Source organism: Sebastes umbrosus, chromosome 24, assembly GCF_015220745.1.
Source record: "Sebastes umbrosus isolate fSebUmb1 chromosome 24, fSebUmb1.pri, whole genome shotgun sequence".
NCBI lineage: Eukaryota > Metazoa > Chordata > Actinopteri > Perciformes > Sebastidae > Sebastes > Sebastes umbrosus.
In genome coordinates, this window is record NC_051292.1 from 15066767 (window position 1) to 15091030 (window position 24264).

General features: G+C 41.1%; 1 protein-coding gene across 1 annotated transcript in view; it reads left to right on the plus strand.

Moving 5' to 3' along the window:
• LOC119483949 (neural cell adhesion molecule 2-like) overlaps window positions 1-24264 on the plus strand; it is a 529018-nt gene that overhangs the window by 183138 nt on the left and 321616 nt on the right. Inside the window, 1 exon segment of the mRNA XM_037762474.1 lies at window positions 17400-17674. Coding sequence (XP_037618402.1) covers window positions 17551-17674 — 124 coding nt within the window. The 5' untranslated portion in view covers window positions 17400-17550.

Genomic DNA, 24264 nt, shown 5'->3' on the forward strand with positions numbered 1-24264 from the left:
TGAAAAATCAAATATTTGAGACAATCAGAAAATAACAGTCAGGTCAGAATAAGGCTGTCACGGTATCCGATTTTCACTACACGATAATTGTGGCCAAAGAATTCCTGATATTTTTTGCGATATCTGTAGAAAATTTTAACAAAAAATAAATAAATAATTCTATCAGTCACTCACACACACACTCAAAATACGAGTGTAGGGAGGTGGAGAGAGAGTCTGTAACCGTAACTCTATATGTAAAATGATCTAAGAGGGGCTGGATTATTTTCACGATATTATCATATTAGAGCTGCAACGATTAATTGATTATTTGTCAACTATTAAATTAGCCGCCTATTTTGATCATTAATTAATCGGTTTGAGTAATTTTTTAAGAAAACCCCCCCCAACAGATTAATCCACAATAGGGCCGCAACTAACGATTATTTTCATTGTCGCTTAATCTGTTGATTATATTTCTCGACTAATCGATTAGTTGTTTGGTCTATAAAATGTCAGAAAATGGTGAAAAATGTCAGTCAGTGTTTCCCAAAGCCCAAGAAGACGTCTCTCAAATGTCTTGTTTTGTCCAAAGAAGTTCAGTTTGCTGTCATAGAGGAGTAAAGAAACCAGAAAATATTCACATTTAAGAAGCTGGAATCAAAGAATTTGGTCTTTTTGATCTTAAAAAATTACTCAAACCGCTTAATCGATTATTAAAATAGAATAAAATATATATAATAATTGGAAACTAATTGATTCTGCATATAAAACAGTTTCTATATTAGTTGGGGCACTGTCGCCTCACAGAAAGAGGGCCCTTCTGCATGGGGTCTGCATGTTCTCCCCGTGTTAGCGTGGGTTTTCTCCGGGTGCTCCGGTTTCCCCCCACAGTCCAAAGACATGCAGGTTAGGTTTATTGTTGACTCTAAATTGCCAGTGTGTGTGAATGTGAGTGTGAATGGTTGTCTGTCTCTATGTGTCAGTCCTGTGATAGTCTGGTGACCTCCTGAATCGTATAAGTGGATACGGAAACTATTAGTTGGAATTAAATTTTTCACTTTCCAAAACGTCAATAATAGTTAATAATATCTTACATTTCGTCCACTCAATGGAAAAGATCTGTGTGTACCTTCACGTCAGGCATGTTTGTAGTGTTCTTTAGACCTACTGTATGGACCATTTACTCCTTCAGTGCGGTTTGTTTGTGCAGCATAGGTCATTCAAAGCAAATAAATAACAGAAAGGTCTGACGGTGCAGGTCTCAGTCCTCCTCCAAGTGCAGTTTGTCAAGAGCGAGAATGCAATACAAACTCTCGTAGTTTGTGCTGGACAAACTGTACATCCGCTGTCTTAGAAATAACCCACAAAACACCAGGTTTTCATGGGTAAAAGATGGATGTTGACACCTCATAGCCAGCAGTTCCTCATGTCTGAAAAGCCTGGCACAAGAAAATAAAGCGAGGGCAAATTGAAGTCTGGACCGCTGATCATATTCAGCTATTTCTTCCCCGTGCTCTTAACTCCTCTGAACAGCAATACAGGCAAGTGCACAGCGCCTGCCAAGAGCCAGTTCACAGTGGGTGTTGGACTCCACCAAGGCCGTTCGTTGTTACTTAATCTGTTTGTGATTTTCGTGGACAGAATCTCGAGGTGCAGCCGAGGGGCGGACAGTTGGGTAACGTCAGGGTAGCAGATGTACTGTTGGACAAATCGATGTGTGACTTTGCATCGGTGCAGCTTGCAGCCAAATGTGAAGCAGCTGGGATGGAAGTCAGCACCGCCAATTCTGAAGTGGTCTGTTAGGAATTGTCCCCTTTGCTTCGGGAGTGAGTTGCTCCACCAAATAAAGTAGTATCTTGGGATCTTGTTCACGAGTTAGGGTAAGATGAATCCTAACATCAACAGGCAGATTGGTGCAGCGTTGGCAGTAGAGCTGCAACAATTAGTTAACTGAAAAATAATCGCCAACTATTTTGATAATCGACCAATCGTTAAAAGTGATTTTTCATGGAAAAAATGGCAGAAAATGCTGTTTCAGCCTCTCAAATATGGAGATTTATCTCTTTTTTCTGTATTATAAGATATTAAAGTGAATATCTTCGGGTTTTTGACTGACAAAAAAAGACATTTAAAGACATCTTCCCATCTGAAATACTGTCATCAAACTAAATTACAAATTTCCAAACTTACATTGATATTTTATATTTGCTTATGTTTATAATTATTCTAACTGCACTATTTTATGCCATATATTATAATTTTGCTTTAACATTTACTTACTGTGAGTTACCCTTTTATATATGGTTATATCATGAGCATTGTGAAGGGACCTAAGACCAAAGATTTTCATTGCCAATGAGTAGCTGGAATCGACATATGACAAATAAAGAACCTTTGACATCACCTTGAACTTTGAGAAACTGAGATGGATATTTTTCACCGTTTTTTGACAATTTATAGACCAAACGATTAATTTATTAATTGAAAATGAAATAGTCGCTAGTTGCAATCCTAGTTGGCAGTAATATCTACATTTCACTAAACATGTTGTGGTGAAGAGTCATGTGAAACTCGATTTGCAAGTCAGTTGACCTTCCAACCAGCTAGGTATTGTTTAAAAAAGTATAATACCATTACCCTTAAAGTGATATTGATACCGATAAAGTACTGTACTTCATTTGTTCTTCATTCAGTACTTATCATATGAATGGAAGCATTCAGTTGGGTAAAATGCCACCACCACCGCATTTATTTTTATCAGACGCCATAGGGCTGTCAAAGTTAACACGATAATAAAACAAATTTGTTTTAACGCAATTAATTCATTCAGCACTTTAACACAACTTGTAACGGGCTCAGTTTTTAAGCTAGAGCAACATAAAGGCCATTGTAAGAACCTAAAAATCCTAATGAATCTATTGGTACCAACCGTGTCATACTAGCTTGTCGCGAAAGAGGCTAAATGACGGTCCCTTGACCTCTGACCTCCAGATATGTAAATGAATATGACATGCCCACTTTATGATGATCACATGCCGTTTGGGGCAAGTCATAGTCAAGTCAGCACACTGACACACTGACCGCTGTTGTTGCCTGTTGGGCTGCAGTTTGCCATGTTATGATTTGAGCATATTGTTTTATGCTAAATTCAGTACCTGTGAGGGTTTCTGGACAATATTTGTTATTGTATTGTGTTGTTAATTGATCTCCAATAATAAATATATACATACATTTGCATAAAGCAGCATATTTACCCACTCCCATGTTGATAAGAGTATTAAATACTTGACAAATCTCCCTTTAAGTTACATTTTGAAGAGATACAAAATTTTATTAATTTGCGCTTAATCGCGATTAACTATGGGCAATCATGTGATTAATCACGATTAAATATTCTAATCGATTTACAGCCCTAATAGCCATACTTTCGAACGTTTTGGTGGCATCTCAGCACGCTGATCTGCCAACTCCATTACACTGTGCTCGACTTCACCACACCGCAGACTGTGTGGGTTGTAACTCCTGTAGTAGTGGGCCAATCACAGGTCGCATTAAATCAAAGAACGCTTGCTGTGATTGGCTGCCAGCAAAACCATGCAAATAACCATTTTTTCTAGATCTGGGTACAAAAAGGATCGAATGCAGGTATAGTTTGACTTGAAAAGTTTCTACTTGGTACTGAGTAGTTCGGTCGATACCTTACAGACAGCTGAAATGTGTTTCGCAGGGTGAACTAGAAAGGACTCATTTGCATTGGAAAAAGACAATTGAAGCCAAGTATGTCCAACTGGGAAGAGACCCCAAGGCGGACCAGAACAGGCTGAAGGGTTAATATATCCCATTTGGTTTGGGATCGCCTTGGGATCCTCTAGGAAGAGCCGGAGGAAGTAACTAGGGAGAAGGGCATCGGGGCTACTTTCCTTCGACTGCTAATGGATGGGTGAATGGGTCAATCCTTAAAGCTTAGGGACTCTGTTACCCAAACTCAGTCCAATTGTGTCCATTTTCTTGTACTCAGACAATCAAATAAAGCCAATAGGAAACACAACAGACTGCACTTTCCTCTGGTAAAGCTAAATAAAAGATATCTGCAGGTACAATCAAGCCTTTAAGTGCCTCTTCGGTGTGGTGCACCACATCCTTTAGACGTCTTTAGTTCCTGGCCATTACCTATAACACCACTCCCAGCTTGAAGACATTTGCCACACAGTGTGGAGCCATTAGAAGGGAAAAGTTCTCCAAGGGGCTAGAACCGCTCTTGGATGTTCTCAGCCTCTCGCCCTATGACCGCGCAATCGTGTCGGCTGAGCCTAATCTGACAGGATGCTAATAGATCGGCCAATTAACATAATGTCCACCCATTAGGAGTGGTTAACCTTTGGCTCATCGCGCTGACACGGATAATGGGAGAAAGAAGCTCACAGATGCTTATGCACTGTGAACTCATGATATTTACATATTATCTCCGCACAGTCTGCGCACACGTGCATGTGTGTGGCAGCAGTCATATCTTAAATCTTTTGAGACGTGTCGACAGTGCAGAGCGGTCAGGCAGTCGTCATTTCACCTCCTGTCGCCGTTTCACCTACCGCGATGAACCAAGCCTTGAACTTTGGTTCCCTCCTCGACGCACGCGTGGCACACACACAAACATATGTGCGTCCTTGCCGCTGATCCGTCATGATGTCTCATTCCACTCCCATTTCAGCGGACCCCCGCTTCTTTCTAATTGAGGCAGCAGCGAATACAATTATGGTGAGAATCATCCCGGACTGATGTGAGGACGGATTAACGGGATTAAGAAGATAATCTGTTGACCCTCTGGCCCCGGCGCAGTATGAGGCTGGGGAGGCAATTTGAAGCAGAGAGAAGAAGAGATAGGGGGGCTTTAATGAGCGGGATGGCGAAAGCCTCCGACCACAGAGAGGCTCGCTTGGCGTGCCGCTGGGGGATTACTTTCTGCAAGACTCCCCTCCACAATCTCACCTAACCCCTCACATCCACCCCTCTGCCCACACACCCAGTCCTGCTGCAAGGATGTTCAGGAACAGCCCCATGCGTGAGCTAAAAAAAGGCTGCTGCTGCTTCATAAAAGCAGCAACATGTTCTGTATGCCCTATTAGGAACAGAGCCCATAATAGATGTCTTTTAGATGTTGAGTAATAGGGGTTCAGACGTATGGTATATAATAAATACCAACTTTTTTTATTGTGAATTTAGTTTGCCATCTTTTTTAGGCTGATATAAATCTTTCTGAATCTTTGCAGACCTCACACTTTAATTTTAAGTTCCTGGAAAACTTTAATGATGACCTAATTTTGCACAAATAGGCGTGAACAATCATATTTCCCACCCATCTGCATGTCCTGTCAAATCATAAACCTTTCCTCACCTTAAAGTAGTAATAACGATATTTTTAGTCACATGGGGGGAAGCGGAACAAGCTGTTAGCACAACATTGACATATTATCGCCTTATAAAGTTGATATGGCTAATGTGGTAGCGAACCGTAACCTATTTACACCTTCAATGAAGTCCAACTTCTTCGCCAGAACTGAAGAAGCTTCTTGGATGAGAAGTGAAACGTCTTCAAGAATCTAAACCAAGTCCAGTTGCTGCTGATTTAACCCTTACTCAGATACCATGACCTGGAGGACTGAGAACCTTCACAAATAATCTACCAAAATCTACTTCTGAAAACATGTTAAGAGAGAAATAGGCGATGCCACTGCTGAATCTGGTTTCACTTTAGAACTAGATCGCCTAGTTTGACAGCCAAGTTTCGTGAGCCGGACTGTACTTTTCATTTTAAAAGAGCAGCGGCCAATGAGGAAACTCCAACATTCGGCTGACCAATCGTGTAACTTCATCACTCAGTCAGTCGCTCAGACTTTTGCGTTTGTAGGGCTGGCCCTTTACAGTCCAGCCAAAAATGTTGAGTGAATTGCTGAATAGTTCAGCTTTAATTAACATCCTATACATCCTTTCAAGTCTTTGAACACACCACAATGGGGGATATCAAACTGATATATGCTATGTGTGGATTGTGGGGGAAAGAATAATAATCAAAACATAAATAATATTTCTTGTTTTTATGTGTGTTGCTGGAGGTCATAACAGTAAAAAAGCTGAGGAAATAGTTTTATATAGTTGTATTTTAAAGCGTTACATAATTGATGAGAAGATCCAGACATCTTAAAGTCCTTATTGTGGTGTTAAATTAATGACAATATTACCTCATAAACTGTGTAAACAAATGACTTTTACAGCTCCTGTGTGACCAAGGCAACTGACAGACTGTAAAAATAACTCATGGATTCAGTCAGAACAAAGTTTGCGGTGCCACATACCTATACATAAAAAATATATGCGTAGAGTAGACCTTGGCAGTGTGTCTCCGTGGTTTTCCTGCAAGTAGAGTATAAAATATTCTGCACTCTTTTGTGAAAGCGTTGATAGACAGGTGCATCAGAATGACCACCATCAGAACAAAAAGGTCATGGTAGAAACTGGCTGCTTTATATTAACAAACAGACAATATTTCAGTCTAACGAGGATCCTCTTCATCTTCAGACAGTGACTATTACCTTTTATCTTTTGTCCTGCAGAAAAAAAGTATATTTGTAATTTATTTTCACCACATGACCTGTCAGGTATCATCCAGAAACGCTTTTAATTGAATAGCTGTGATAGACTTGTTGATCTGTGGCGCTCCGGATCAATGGACTGAGATTAAAAATGATGTCTAATGGACGTTTGATGGGTTTAAGTGACGCTTTTGACTGCAAATCATCCTCCCTTTGCTGTCTCACAGAGCCGTCTAACGTAAGAATGAAAGGCTTTCCTTCAGAATGAGATTTTCATCCTTTGACACCTGTCTTGTACTTTTCACAGAATGATAAGTACTTAATGTCCTTGCTTGACAAAGTTAATATTAAATGGATGCTCTAAATGTAAGAATGAATCCTTTCAACAATGTTCTGGACTGTTTTAGTGCCAAAAGTCCTGTAATTGCATCACTGTCTTTGCAGTGAAAAAAAAAGACAATGACGTTTGTTGCTGTGCAGTTACAGCAGCCTAATAGAAATATGTACAACATTTGTTTCCAGCAATGCATTGTGATTGGATAAGATAGATTTCTTGTTCATTCATACAAACTTGCCACGAACACACAGAATCTCACCACCTTTTTTCCATTATTCTGACATGAAGCAATCAGTAATGCCAACTGGAATATTTTGCATTAAACCAAATGAGTACATTGAATCTTAACAAGTAATATTACAGCCACGAAAATTTGTGTGAATAACATGAAAATGCGTGAGGCAAAAGCGAGTAATAAGAACGCTGTTCTTGCTTTTGCCGTGTCATTTTCACGCATGTAGTCTGTACTGACTGCGATGTAAATGCATCTGCGTTAACATGCTGCGCTCAGAGCTAGTAACATAGAATGAAAAGCGAGAAAGACTGCTTATGGCGTGCGGGAGGGGAGGTGGATGGGTCCAACAAACACAGGACTTTCAACCAGGAAACTTCATACTGATTTTACGTTGTTTCCGTACGTGTATGTTAGTTTACGTACTTATTTGAAGCCCAACCATGACGTTTTTCCTAATCTATCTAAGCGTGGAAAGGACGGAGGCTGTGGACACGTACCTTCGTACACGTGTGTACTATTCACACCTCGGCGAGGCAAAATGTGACACTGACATGGATGTTTTATACTATGATAAAAATGCTGTAAACATTGCATTAATGCTGTAACAAAGAGAGTCGTAGAGGCTCAAAAAGAGGTCTAAAAGACTCCAACAAACCACTCCAACATGCTTTGTTAAATAATGGATGGTAGACATGATGCTATATTATATACTAAGTAAAAACTAAGTTTACTCCAAAAATAAGAAAAGCTTGAGTAAAGTTGGACAAATAAGCAGAAATTTGAATTCAATCAACATCTATAACAAGATATGGCGAGGGAAAAGTTAGCAAGACCCAAAGTCATAATGGGCACAATTATGAGAATAAGTTTGAAAATGATCTTCTTTTTTTTTAATATTTCAAGTCATCAAGTATGTTTTTATTTTGCAGTCTGGAAAAGTGAGATTGGGAGATCTAAATCTAACTGATTGGAAAATATGTATCCACTGGGAATCTGTCTTCTACACTTTTCAAAATAAAACTGCTCTTTTGAGTTGAACATGATTCGAAAGAGAACTATTCTAACTCTAACCAAAAAGCACTTTGCTTCAAACAAATGTGCAATAGTCGCATAGCGAGAGAGAAAGCCACCACCGGCACTTCCCACAGGCATCTGTTTGTAGCATGCAGCACTCGCAGACTGTCCAAATACAATTAGTCGAGGGATTTGTAATTGATTTATGTGTGGATGGAAACGTTGAGGAAACAAGAGTCGACTCCAAGATATCAGCAGGCGCTTTGCAGAAAAAGATACGGCATGTGTGACTGCATGTTTCACAGAGACAGAGAGAGACGCTGTCGGTGATTTTTTATTACCAAGGGGTTCAGTGATTCCTCTGTTTGCCGTCCACATTGTGTGCTGAGTCAGGAGGCTGTCGTGGGGTTTTTCAATCACAGCCCGGACGGAGCGACTGCTCTCCCCTCAAGGCCAAACATAGGACTGACTCGCTCTGTCGTTTTCCAAGGACACATTCCATTTGAGCCTATAAAGTGTTAAACAAGTGGGCCTTCAAGCATTAGCCACCCTCATACTCTTACTTTCTTGCTGTTGTGCTTTCTGTCTCTCTTATAAACATACAAGAAAGGTAACTGTAACTATTACATATTTACAGGGTCAGCTGATTTGTTTGCTTTGTCGATCCCCTGAGATCCCATAAATATAGCTTTTCTTTTGCCTCATATCATGCATATTTGATGCCTGCTTCTTGTGTGTCGGCTACTGTAAAACCAGCATGGCCATTGAACCATTACTTTATCCTGTTTCCGACTGTAACATGTAGGTCATGGGATGTGAACCTGGGTCACTGCTGTCCAACTCCTCTATGGATTGCACATAACATAGCCAGTCAGGCTGTTCTCCTACACAAAGTAATGCATTGTGTTTCGTATATCTCTCACAAGATCAGTTCATATTTAATCCATGGAATCGTGAACCAGGAAGTATAAAGAGCGACAAACACAGTAGTGGCTAGAAGGGAGCCCGCAAAAACTCTTGTGAAATAGTTAAGATTAGGCATTGACCTTGAATAGTTAAGGTTAGGCATTGATCTCGAATAGTTAAGGTTAGACATGGATCTCGAATAGTTAAGGTTAGGCATTGATCTCGAATAGTTAAGGTTAGACATGGATCTCGAATAGTTAAGGTTAGGCATTGACCTTGAATAGTTAAGGTTAGGCTTTGATCTTAAATAGTTAAGGTTAGGCATTGACCTTGAATAGTTAAGGTAAGGCATTGATCTTGAATAGTTAAGATTAGGCGTTGACCTCAGATAGTTAAGGTGGGGTATTGATCTTGAATAGTTAAGTGAAGGCATTGACCTCAAATAGTTAAGGTGAGGTATTGATCTTGAATAGTTAAGGTTAGGCATTCATCTCGAATAGTTAAGGTTAGGCATTGATCTTGAATAGTTAAGGTTAGGCATTGATCTTGAATAGTTAAGGTCAGGCATTGATCTTGAATATTTAAGGTTAGGCATTGATCTTGAATAGTTAAGGTTAGGCATCGATCTTGAATATTTAAGGTAAGGCATTGATCGCAAGGAGGGATATTTGTTTAGCAGATAAAGCCCAGTTTTATTTTGCATTGTAAGTAGGTGAAATAACAGAAAAGGTCACAGAACAAATTGTTAAAGGGCAACGCTGCAACACAACTTGTAAACACAGCAGCCATGTACAAATTCAGATAGTTTGTTCATATTTCATAAAACAACATACTGGGGTTGACAGTCTGAGCATGCTCTGAAGGGGGAGACCATCTGGAAGTCCCCTCTAGGCTGACAGACATTCAATTTATCTAAGTCTACATCACTTTGGACCATTTACTGCACACACAACTCTAAGCATGTGTAATTTTTCTGAATCAACATTGTTCCAGTAGCTCTGCTCTCTGTCATTTGCTTAAAAACATTCATGCACCACATTAATCATAATAATCCTGTTTTTTCTTGTGTTGAATATAAAGTGTGTTTTGTGTTTGAGAAGTTGCTGAGGCAGGCATTTTTTTTTTTTTTTTTTTACTTGTTTTCCACCGCCTCAATTTCACCAAATACACAATGTTTTCATCTCACTTGAGAGAAAAAAACACTTAAGGCAATGATGTGCTCAACTCTGTTTGTTTCATGAAAGTGTGAAGCGTACTTCCATGCAACGTTATAATGCATAGTGTGACATATTATCGAGGGAGCTGATGTTTTGACGTACACCCGCTGACTCCTCACTTTGAGAGGAATATATAAAATTGTGCCCTTTTCTTTAGGGAGATCTGTAGAGATGAGAAAAATGTTAATATATTTTGAAAGGTGGTGCATTTACCCGTCTCTCTGCCATATTACAGGTCAATACTCTACATGTGTCAAATCCCAGAAGGAAAAGCATGTTATGACATTTGTATTTTGCGATAGCAAGAGAAGAACACACTCATTTTGGGGAAAGACCTGTCACATTTGTCTTCATATGTATTTTTAAAGTCTCCCAACAGAATATAGTTTGATACAAAGGAACTAGATTAAACAGATATTCAGTGTGATTTCTTAGTCATAGCCTGAATTTCTAAATTCATAACGTTAACCATATGTTCCTAAAACTGTGACACAATTGTATTTGCAGTTATCAAATTATCTTCAAGATCTCAGCAAATGTAAGTAAACTCCTTTGTTGTAAATACTGCCTTTATTCATTACTGGAAGAAGTACTCAGAAATACAAAAATGTAAAAATGAAAGTAAAAGTTCTCCATTTGAAATCGTACTTAAGAAAAAAATACAGAAGTATTAAGGCCTTTACACACCGGTGGGGCGTCACGATTAAACAGCGCTAAAATGCAAAATACTCGCTTGCAAATATTATATGTCATGGGGCTTTTATTGTGAAAGGGAAGAACTGAAGGAGTTGACCTGGTCTGCGCTGCCTTTGTTAAAGTTGAAAGGAGTGATTAAGTTTGCCATCTTGGAATCGGACTGCGGAGTATAGTAAATATAGGCACTGCTCAACCCATTACGGACAACGTGATTGGTTGATGCCTTTATTCGCGGTGCGAAAGCTCAGAAAAATCAACCAATAATATTCACGTTCTGTGTGAAAGTACTCATGACAAAACATAAAATTAAAAATAAAAATAAAATATTTGAATCATCAAATTCAAACGCCACCAGTGTGTAACGGCCTTTATCAGCAAAATGTGCTTAAAATATCAAAAGAAAGAGTATCTGAAATGCAGCAAAATATTCAGTGTAATATTATTATTTAATTATTAAATAATTTTACTGATGCGTAAACATGTAAGCAGCATTTTAATGTCCCAGCTTGTCAAGATACAGCCATTTTCATCTTTAACAACTAACTAAAAGCCTGTCAGATAAATGTAGTGAAGTAGAAATACAAACACTAAATACTGGAAATATTAGAGTTAAAGTGTAATTCCTCATACTTGTACTCACACAAGTACAAGTACTGTGCTTGAGTAAATGTGCTTACTTCCACCACTGTGCTAGAGCTGTGGAAGATATTAATGGAACCTATAATTTAAGGGTACTGGTTGTGGTATTCACAGAGGTCACGGTAAGAGATACTACAGTGTTGTGAGTAAGCAGGGCAGTGCACATTTGTTCTGAGCTAATGTAGTGAAAGCTATTTGCCCCCCACGCAATAAAAATCTAGGAAGTGCTATGGATGTCCACATCAAAACATTGCATTTATGCTACACGTTCTGATGTAGGCGTTATAATTGCAGGTCAAACATAAAGGCTTTGAAGTGTAAGTGCTCCGTCAACACTGTGTCTCAAACTTGAGGTGATGTCTTCATCACAAATTGATGGTATGTTAACTTGTTTAAGCTTCACAAAGACCTAAACAATGAATTATCTGTGTGTGCGTGCGACTCCAGTGCAAAGGCCCACTCGTCTTCAATACAGCCATTTAACATGGTTGCTAAGGCAACAGGCTCGCTCGGGTGACAGCAGCGATGACGGAGCGATCGCTGACAGCCTGAGTTTAAGACAGGCCACAAGTTCTTCCACTTGGCGCAAAACACTTACTCTTTTTCTCCCCAGCACAAAAGAAGCTGCATTATGCAATAGCGTGCAACAGTGAAGTGGCGGGTCCACACCAGTGAGATGTGAAATGGACTGAGCCTTTTAATACAGTTGGACATGCCATGACAGCATTTATTATGTTATTACTCACTGAAAGCAAGTGAAAGTGCCTTTTTAAGCAATATAAAGATGCAAATGATAGTTTTTGCTGATATATGTACACCTTACGCTCGTGAATTCTGAAAGCGTGACAAGCACCATGCTCTGTCTTGATAGTTGGGCATTAATGTCATTTGACCATCACTTTGATGGCATGAATGTTGCAAATAAGTGGGTGGTTTTACATGACACATGCCAGCTGTTCATTTTTCAATCGAATTCAAATCTGAGTGCTGTCTGCCTTTGGACTGTAGATACTAACGCACCAAAGGGAGGACATACATAAACCTGGATAGAAGATGAACCAACAGTCCAAGCCCCCACCATTGCGCTCAGGGCCTTCTTCTGGCAAGTAACTTTCTTTTCTCTTTAAACAATCTTGTTTTATAAATGCCAAAGGGTATTTCACACAGCGTTTGGATTACTCTGCATTACAAGGTCTGTTTTTTGCTCCTCCACCATCCTTGTACACATTTTACATTACTGGACAGAAAAGAACTCGAACTTTGCTATTTCAATGACTCGCTGTGTTAAAACAATTTAAAAACAATACATTTCGCCTCATGCCGTTGAAAAGCCATTCGTCACTGAAGAACTGATTGTGGAACCAGAGGCCAAACCTCCGGGTCTGAAAAGTGAAGCCAATGTGGAAGCGCCTTAACCTGCATTCTTTCTAACAGCCAGCAGGGGGCCGATCCTCTGGTTGCAAAAGAAGTCTGATTGTAATAGAAGTCTATGAGAAAATGAGCCTACTTCTCACTTGATTTATGACCTCAGTAAACATTGTAAACATGAGTTTATGGTCTCAATCACTAGTTTCAAGTCTTCTCAATACAGTATGATGTTCATTTAGTACATTTTGATCCCATTTAAAGTCAGATAGACCATAAAGCAGGGATGCTTTAGGGCGGGGCTACCTTGTGATTGAACAGGCCGCTACCATGGCATTTTCCGGGTCTGGGAGTTATCCGTGTTTTGTTTTAGAACTAGTGTGTTTTCAGTTCATGAAAGTTAATTATAACATTTTGGTCACCTTAGAATTCAAACGTTTGCGTGTTGCATCTGGTTGCAAAGAACCAAGATGGGGACAGCCAAATTGCCAAACTCGAGGCTTCAAACTCACAGTCCGCAAACCAATGGGTGACATCACCGTGACTACCTCCACTTCTTCATATACAGTCTAGTGTGGAATGCGCACTTGTACTTGGTTCTGAAAAGAAAACTGCAATTAATTTTCTTTTATAATGATCACACCTTTCAGCGAGGGAGTAAATGGAAGAATTTGAATGGCTCTTAATGCAGCCCATATTCTGAATTCAAAAGTGACAATTATTGGTGGACTAATTGCACCAATTAGAGATGAAGCCACCTCCATTCATGTTCTGTGGTCTATTGTTTGGCAGAAAATATAAAAAGATGAAAACATAAATCTGCTTTCCAGACCAGACCATCACTGAGAAATTATCGTTGCTCTCCATTTTTTTCAACCCCCCTCCCAGTTTCCACTTAGACAGTTTTACACAAATTGCACCGAAACGAAATCCTTGGAGCCAACAACTCACCTCTAGATGGCTGTTAGGCGGGTTGTGACTTTTCCTTATCTTCCACTGTTACCTTCATTGCATCAGTCTGTCAGGCAACTACTGGGAATTTACAGCCATGGCGCCCTTTTGACATGTGTCCGTTAGGAGCACAGCAATATGGGTCAAGTCGTGGGCCAAGAAATAAGTTTGTTGTCCCTGAAATGAAACCCGGAGAGAGCCCTGTGGATTGAAGTCCGTTTCAGACATCAATGAATGATTTGACACCATTCGGAGCTGGGTTTTTCTGGCTCAAAAAGAGGTGTTTGAGTCGGGTTTCCCATTTCCACCAACTTAATATAGCCACTCCCCCAGTTTTCAGCATTCACACCATAATACTCCCAGCTGAGGACCGCTTAGAATTCAATATCCAGGCTAATTTATGTTTCCTTGGCTAGGTGGATCAGTGTTTTGTCACTTCCTTTGTTCCCAACAGAGATGCTTGCAAGGCTGAGATCTTTTATTATGACTCCACGTGAGGTGATAATCACTGCCTTCACTAATCCAACTACGCCTTATGTTAGGACTGGTGGAATGTGTTCCTGTTATGTTGGGTTGATAAATTATTTTAGATGGAATCAGTATTCTCTGATAGATCCATCCATTATCTGTAACTGCTTATCCCACTTCGGGTTGCGGGGGCTGGAGCCGATCCCAGCTGACATTGGACGAAGTCGGGTTAAACCCTGGACAGGTCTCCAGACTATCACAAAAAGAGACAACTATTCACGCTCACATTCACACCTACGGGCAATTTAGAGTCAACAATTAACCTGCATGTCTTCGGACAGTGGGAGGAAACAGGAGCACCCGGCGTAAACCCTAACGCTAACACGGGGAGAACATGCAAACTCCTCGGATCGCGAACGTCATTAAATGTTGTAGCTCCAAAATTTGTATTATTCCGTCATTGTGTATAGAATAACATTTACACTTCTTCTCGGGTTAAAAATTCTCCTTAGATGGCACATTTTAAGATGATGTAGCTTGGGACGGCATTTTAAGAATTACACTGTATGAGCTACAAATGATTTGTAAGACACCACTTTGACTTGGACAAAACATGAAGAGATTCTGGCAATATGCTTTGGTGGTTAAACCTGCAGCTCCTGATTTTATGGCCTCTTAGGGGTGGCAAAACACGCTGTAAACACAACACTGACATTTTATGACCGTATAGAGTTTATATGGGGAACCTGCTGACAAACAGTTGCCATTTATACATCCAGAAGACATTCAACAACTTTAGCATTTATTAGGAGTCGTGTTTCTGTTCCCATGATGTAAATCTAGTAATTACTCTCCTTTTAAGCTCTATGTTGGTCTCCACCAGCTCCTGAGGGAAACATGTGGCTCTTTAGCGACTAAATTCTCCACTAATTTCTAAATAATGACCAGCTGACTTTGTCTGTCTTCTGTTTGGTGCTGGGTAGGCATAGTCGGATTGGCCATCGGGAGCACTGTGAGTTTGACAAATGGGGCAACAATATACTTATTTTTAAATAACTTACTTTTGGTTCAGTCCATTCTAACTTTACTTTGGCCATCTCTGTTTGGTGTCATTTGGAGAAATAGTGGTGGAGCAAGATGGTCAAATGAATAGAGGAAAAACCGTAAAGGTGGGTCTGAAAAGCTGACAGGAAGTCCCTTGAGGCTGATGCAGCCCAATGTAATAACAAATGATTCTTTTGGTGCCGTTGCCAGTAAATCCCCACAGACTAGTGAGTGTGAAGGCACCGGCAGCAGAGAGGAGAGAGAGCATGGCCCAGTGAGCCCAGTGATACCAGTTTAACTGTTAGTCACAATTTTGTAGCTGGAGTAGAAGGAAGACAATGGGGGACAAGATAAGCAAGGTTTGAGTTGAATTAGGTGGCTCTTTAGCTATATCGGGTGCATTTTGTTGAAACATTAGTTCAGAATTCAGCTGATTATCATCAAGTGGGCATTGTCTATAAAGAGGAGGCTTGTGGGTACCTTGAGAACCCATTTTCATTCATATATCTTGATGTCACAGGTCAAGGGACCCCTTTGAAAATGGCCATGCCAGCTTTCCTTTGCCAAAATTTACTGTATGTTTGGAGCATTATTTATGCAACAAGCTAGTATGACATGGTTGGTACTGATGGATTCATTAGGTTTTCTAGAATTCATATGATACCAGTATCTTCACTCTAGCTTTAAAACTGAGTCCGCCTAAAAAAAAACAAATTAATGCATTAAAGAAATCAGTGGTGTTAAAATGAATTTGCGTTAACGTGTTATTATCGTGTTAACTTTGACAGTCCTAAATTATAGTAAATGGGACGCCCGGTGCATTTCACAAAGGGTGCCTTGTGCGGCCATATTGAATGCTGTGACAAAGCCTCTGTATTTTGGTGCCTTCAAATGAACCAGATGAACTTGTGGTTACAACGTGTACACGATATGCTTGGCGGTCAAGTGGTGAAGTGGTTAAGTCGTGAGAGCACCTCTGCTAAGCAACGGCAATATTATGGTTACTGTCTGCGTCTAGAAGCCACATAGGCAATGATTATGGTAATCAGTGTGGCCAGGAAAAACTCCCCTTAAGCAGGTAGAAACTGCGATCAGAACCGGGCTCTGGACGGGCGGTAATCTGCCTCGACCGTCCATATGGACTCATCTCGTGAACGCGGTAAACACGAACCCCATTTGAAGGCGCCGTATGACGCCCTGGGAATGAGAACGGGACTACAGCAAGCTCCCAGGAAGAGCGCCGGTCGACGATCCGGACTTTTGTAGTGGCTAAACGGCGGTACAGCAACTTCCGTGTCAGTCACATGATGCCGTTGGGCCCAAAAATACTTTTTCCCATAGACTTACATTGGGAAAGAGACGTCTGTAACTCAGCGGATACATTTTTCTTGAGGTGAATCAACTTCCCAGTACGAACACTCTAATAGCCCTTATTTTAAAAAAATAAGTTTTTAAAGTTGTAAAACGCACTAATAGCTGAATCCAGAGTTATTTCCCTTCCTCCGTTCATGTGAGTAAGATCCAGGCCGGAGCGCAAGCCGTGACGACGGCGTGACGTTGGGACCCCGTGACCGAGTCATGTGACCGAGCGGACGCTACTGCGCATGTCCCAGTTGCCCCAAGATCCGCCAAAATCCGGGTACTTTTCCAGATGGAATTCGAGCCATTTAGGCGCCACTGAGCAACTCTCATAGGAATGACCGGGGCCCCGCCTCCAATGCTGTATCCAGTTCTTTAAATACATCTATGGACTACAGGTGGTGGATTATAAGGGGGGCCCACAAATATTAAAGATGGCCGCCAGTATTCCTAGCTCCACCCCTGCTAACATGCAAACAACATTCCTGGAGATATTTTTCTTTTCAACTTTACAACATGTTTTTTTGAATAATCTAATAAAGCAAAACGAAAAAACACATCAACACGTCTTCATGTCTCCCTCTGCTTCTCATCCACAGCTTCCAGCAGAGAAGAAGTGATGCTGGAAGGGGGGGGGGGGGGTCCTCAGCGCCGTGAACGCGCGGCGGAGCGGGAGCGCGCGTATAGGAAGGAAGCGAAGAGAAGGAGCTGAGAGGCAGATCAGTCAGCCAGCGGAGCTCCAGACGGCGGATGAACGGAGCGAGTGTGTCGCCTCCTCGTCGTTCTTTAACAGCAGCGTCCTGCACAAACCAGCCACTCAAAATGATGCTCCAACTCGTCCATCTCCTCGGGGTGCTCGTCTGCGGCACGCAAGGTAAGACTGACACTGAAGCCTCGAGCTTGGGTGACTTTGTGGACAAGTTGCCATGGATGATCTGCAGCAGGCAGAGAGAGAGGGGGAGAGAGAGAGAGAGAGAGAGAGAGAGAGAGGGCTGGATTGTTTAACTGGACGTTGTTTTGTAGTTGAAGCACGTCTTGCAGGGGCCACAATGCTTTCTTACTGAAAAGGGGGATTATGATGGGGTGCTTTATTTTAGGGTGGGAGAGCTGCTGAGACTCTGGACTAAAAACTGCTCTCCATCATCTGCCATGTCGTTTTTACGCATCCTTTAGGGTTGCTGTTTTTGGTGTCTTATTTGGAGATCTGTTTTGGACCACCGCCTTTCTTTCTCTCCCACTCTCTCCAAGTCCACTCTGTGTGTCTCTCTCTGTGTGTACTGTATTCTGCTTCCTCTGCGTCTTGTGCGTATCGCTGTGCGTGACAAACACTGCGGTCGCACAGTGTGTCGGAAAGTTTGGAGATACGCGTTCCAGTGGCGCTTTAATGGGTTTCATGTGTGTGGCGCACCTGATCCGGAGGATGGATGGGAGGGGGTGATTGTCTCTGTGCACGCGCCTGTGTGTGTGGTGTGCACACATAAAGGGGATATAAAGATGTAGCCTAGAGTGAGTGCTGCTGCTGCTAAAAAAGCACTGATTGAAAGGCCTTTTTTTGGTGTGGGGGGGGGGGGGTACTTGTGTGTGTTTGTGTGTGTGTGTGTGTGTGTGTGTGTGTGTGTGTGTTTTTAAGTGCGTCCTGGTCAGTGAGGCGCGTCGCCGTGCCACCGCGGGCGTGCACTGCGAAAAAAAAGACCCAACTCCTGTATCTTCAGATTTACCAGTAATGCATTAGATGTGCTTGCATGATGAGATGATGATGCACATTTAAGGTTTCTGTTGCAACAAGTTAATTTGCATCGAGGCGCATAAAACGGGTTATCTTTCTATCTATCTTATCTTTGGGGAGATTTTTCCACTTGTTAAAAGAAAAACAGAAGAGTGAAAAAAAAGAAAAGAAAAGAGGGAAATTTTTTGCAGTGTGGCCACACTGGGTTCCTGGCGCACAACGGCAGGTGGGGGTAGAGCGCTGCAAAGTGGTGCCAAGAGTGGAGCCAGAAGCCACTGGTCGTTAGAGCATGTTGCAGCTCAAGTCCTTCATGGTAGTGGGTGTCAAAGTGGGGGTCAGGGAGGGAAGGGGGTCTCGAAGGAGGTTTCAAAGGGTCCTCAAGCATTTTTTACTATACTTCAGTATGCTACAACGTTTGAGGAGCTGTGCATATGAATATTAATAGCAGGTCCCTGTATGATTTTAACACTTGCATATGATTTAAACCAGGGGTTCTCAAGATTTTTGGGGAGAAAAATTGACCCCTCTTAAAGTGGCAGTAGTTGCTGTGTGTTGGCAAGAATCTGGCGATATACGATACGTATCACGATACAGGTTCAATATATCGAGATATATTGCGATACTGTAAACAAGGCAATATATTGCGATTTTTCACAGTCCTTGTAAAATCCAACATCATATAGCACTACTTTGAGAGGGAGCATCTCTTCGCAAATGATATAAACCGAGTTCATCTTTGCATGTAAACTGTTAATTAGAAATCGATACAGTATCACAAATCATAATACTGTATATGATTTTTGTTTTTTTTTTCGATATTTTCTTAAACCCTAATAGGCAGTATATTCCACAATAACCTTTCAGCATATTGTAATTCAAGTGTTCAGAGAGAGACTTCTGCTCCTCCGCACGGCTCTGTTTTCAGGCTTTAGAACATCTAGCCCGTGACGGGAGACTTTGGCCAATCACAGGTCATTTCAGAGAGAGAGAGCGTTCCTATTGGCTGTGCTCCGGCTGGTGGGCGGTGCTCGGTATTTCCTCAACTTGATCTCAACATGGCTGCCGGGTCACAAACTTTCCCATTTTACAGCTAAACAGTACACTACAAGATGATTCTGAGAACAGTAACAGAATATTGATTCCTATTTGATCAGCGCTGCCTAGTTTGACCGTTTGATCGGTGAGTGACTGACAGCTGCTCAGAGAAGGCTGACTCCAGCTCGGCTCTGATTGGTTGTTTTCCTCCGGTTTGTGAAATCTTGCAGCTGCTGTAGGAGCATTATAAAAATAACTTTATTTTAATCATATTTGCTCCATTTCTACCCACTGCCGCTTTAAATCGTAACACCGATATGCTTCCTACCATTTGTACCTTTAGATGCAATTGAAACTATTTGTGTAGTAGTCTGTGTAGTGAGAAACTGAAACACATTTCAATTTGAATCATGTTAAGATCAGATCAGATGAGATAATCCTCTATTAGTCCCACAGTAGGGATATTTTGTCTGTTATTGAATGTCAATACCACTTATATACCTTCTAAACAGAGGGCGATTTTATTCAAATTGCATTTGGACTCAACTTGACAGCATTTATATCCTATATGTGAAGTAACAGATCTTAAAACTTTTGGAAAATGAACAGTAACAAGACTGATATAGTCCTGATAATTTCAGATATTTAACTTTACCAGTCTAAAGCTGACTTTCAGGAGATGCTTCAGCTTACAAATAAAGAACTTATTGCTGTGTGTCACAATCATATCAGAGTTTCTAGTGGCCCAAAGCTAACGTGGGTGGGACTGATGGACACAATATGCTTGTTTTATTGGCGCAAATAGTCTCCATCTGTAGATATGCACTTTAACCTCTTTTACCCGATGGACCCGGTACCGGGTTTGTCTGAGCTGTGTGTTAAAACACGGCCTTTAAAGACTTCATAAAATGCTTTGGTGGTCTTTTCCAAATTGTTTCTAAAAGACGAGGCCTTGACGCGACTAAAACAACACTCCAAACAATGTTTGGTACAAAATTAACGCACCAGAAATAATATTTTTACTTTATAATATTTTTGACACTGTTTGATACTATTTTTTGTTATCTTATTTACATTGTTATTGATCTTATTTGTTATTATCTACTTGACCATATTTCATTATTATAATAAAACTACTCCATTTGGAGTCAAAATTATACCTTTTTTTTACGATTTTATACTGTGCACAATGGTAGAATGTGATGATGCACAGGGTAAATGTCATGGCCAAAGGCTTCATTGTGTGCTCATAGCCTCCTGTAGTGGATATCAGTAGTATTTTATAGCCAGATTCCCTTTTAAGAGGTAGAAAACCCATTTAGCAAACTTTGGGTGGCCAAATGGAGAGTCCTCCTGGTCCTATCCTGACTAAAACCTTTGTAGAATCTGCTTTGGCTCAGTTGTAATCAAGGAGTTGCTGAATGAATTCAGTGGCATCTCTGTGCATGGCATCATTGCTATAATGGTGTTATCCACTGTCTGATCTAGAAAACATCTTAGGAGAGGATAAAAATATATTTTTTTTAATTTGGTTCACCACAATTTACTCAGGCATAGTAACAGTCACAATGTTACTGACACTGGGGATGAATTATCTGAAGTCTTGCCTATCCATAGAGACCAAGATCATGCATATAGACCTGCTAGTTGTGGAGCTATTCTTGATTTATTTTGGGTATGTCTGTCTAGGTCTAGCTATAATTTATAGCAAATCATTTCGCAGACCCTTTGACAGAGTGCCCCGGACCCCACTGTGAGATTTAAACTATAAACCAGTAGCCTACATTGACAGATTCCTGAGATCAAACTGCATTAAATGGGAGTCCACGTGGTTTAATGCGTGATTGTTTTGGCAGTTTGTGGCATGAAAACAGCAGCAGACCATCATTATAAAGATTTAAAGCGTATAGAATAAGACGCCCCTAGGCCACTGAGTTGTTTACCCTCAATTTGTTAAAAGGACTTCATGTTTCGACTACGAGAAACGGAGGATGATACATTCAGAGCATCAGCGACTTTTCATTTATTATTACATTTAATCCCACCGAGGTAAAACAAAGAGTCTGTTCGTGAGCTTTAACTGGAATATTCGTTGCTTTGTTGCTTTCCCTTTGTTGCAGCAGTGTTACATCACCCTACCAACCAATTTACATTCATATCATGCTTTTCATGATAGCAAAGTCCACACAAATTGACCTATTAGACGGAGAAGCTGCTGTAATGCGAAGGGTAGCGCTGAGATGAAGGGTAGGGTGTTCAGTCCTCGGCGTCGCTCATCACCGTTGGGCCTTGAAGCAGACACTAAACCATCAGCAAGAGGACTAGAACCAGAAACTGGCTTTCACCAATTCATGGCGACAGCTTGAGTCCCTGACAGGAGCGATCGAGGCGGCACTGCCACACTAACTCTACAGATATCCCGTGCTCTACCCCCTCTGGCTCCCAAAGGGGGAAAAACATTTGCTTTTGAAGTCCCAGCTCGCCGTCTACCCTGCGTTTAGTATGCATCCTTGAAGGTTTATGTATTTGGCTTTTACTGATGCTCCGTACAATGAATTATATGCTTGCTTGGGCTCACCCGGGACTCGCCGATGTGATGTTAAGTGGCGTAATTAAGATATTTCGCCGTATCTCTGGGGGGAAATGTCAGTGGCTCAGGGTTTAAAAGATTTATGCTCCCGCGCTTGAGTGTCTCTCATTGCACCCTAAGCCCGGGCTTAAGCATGCGTTTGAGGTTTGCTTACATCCTGTACTGCTAGTTTATGTACATGCTCACATCGCACACACTTACCCAAACATGCACACTGTACTCAGATTGAATCACCGCGTGAATATTTATAAGGGAAGTGCAGAAACTCACACTAGTCTTTTTTCAAAATCTGCACCCTAAAAGTTCCTATACATCTCTCGCCACGCCGATAACTTGTCACCGGCACAATGCTGCACAAGACTCTCAACACCATGCAACACCAGTCACAAACTCCTATTAAAGACATGCAAAGCTGTTCACAAAGAAATGGCCCGTGTCTCGGTCCTGCAAGGTGAAATTGATTGCATTATTTGATTAATAGACTAGGACGCAGAGCCTACGCATAGACAGCCAGTGTATATATGAAAATGGAATCGCCCCCTCGAGGCAGCCGCGTATGAGAAATCAATTTAAGGAACGACTAGAGTCAGCAGGCCTCTGGATTGTACAAAGGGCAATCTCAGTGTTATGGATATGCTATTTATTTGCCTGCAAGCTTTTTGATTTCTCATGTGTGCCCTTTAGCGCTCCATCCACCGAGCTCAGGCCTCAGCATTGAATTTGTACACGGCATATAAGACAGGAGGAGAGCTGTTGTATTCTCAACACCTGGATATATGAGAAAAGCACTGCCAAGCACCTGGGCTGCAGGGTTGTTGTCAGGGAAGTGAACAGAGCTACGACATCACCATATTTTTCTAACTCCTACCTGCATATGTTCCACTCTATTTCCAAAGACTGTAGAACTATTTAATTATTGAAGAGCAGGCTGTGTGACTAAAACTGTGCCCAAATGCCTGGTTTCAGCAGTTCAAGGAAATTCATGTATATTCCTCTTAAATAAGCTAATCATGTATGCATAACCATAGATGGATTACTGAATTATTATTGGGACCAGAGCTTCTGTTTGAAGTGACTGTTAACATATTTTTTGTTGGAAAATCAATCAAACGACTACAAAGAAATGCAAAATGACCACAAAGAGACCCAAAAGGACTACAAAGAGACTGGAAATCACCACGAAGAGACTAAAGACGACCATGAAGAGACTGAAAATAACCACAAAGAGACTGGAAACGACCACAAAGAGATTGAAAAAAAACCACAAATAGACTTTAAAGGACCACAAGAGACACAAATTACAACAGAGACTCAAAATGACCACAAAGAGACTCAAAATGACTACAAAGAGATGCAAAACAACCACAAATAGACTAGAAATGACAACAAGCGACCACAAAGAGACTCAAAGTGACCACAAAGAGACACTAAATGAACAGAAAGAGATGCTAAATGACCACAAAGACACACAAAATGACCACAAAGACACTCAAAACAACGACGAAGAGACTCAAAACAACCACAGAGGGACTCAAAACAATTACAAAGAGACTCAAAACAACCGCAAAGGGACTCAAAACAACCACAAAGAAACTAAAACAACCACAGAGGGACTCATAACAACTACAAAGAGACTCAAAACAACCACAGAGGGACTCAAAACAACCACAGAAGGACTCAAAACAACTACAAAGAGACTCAAAACAACCACAGAGGGACTCAAAACAACCACAAAGAGACTCAAAACAACCACATAGCGACTCAAAACTACCACAAAGAGACTAAAACAACCACAGAGGGACTCAAAACAACTACAAAGAGACTCAAAACAACCACAAAGAGACTCAAAACAACCACAGAGACTCAAAACAACCATAGAGACACAAACAACTACAACGACTACTCTTTTACATGCTTGTGCCCAGTGGCTAATTGTGTCATAATCCGTCTGTGGACGTAACTACCTCTTTTTGGCGGTTTAGAGGTCAGCCTCAGTACCTTGAAAGAAATGAGCTGCCTTGCTCGAGGGTAGCTTGCATACAAGCTGTGTATACAAGCTGTGCAGCATCAGCTCACAGCTCAGTTAACAGGATTAGTATCAGGGATTAAAGAG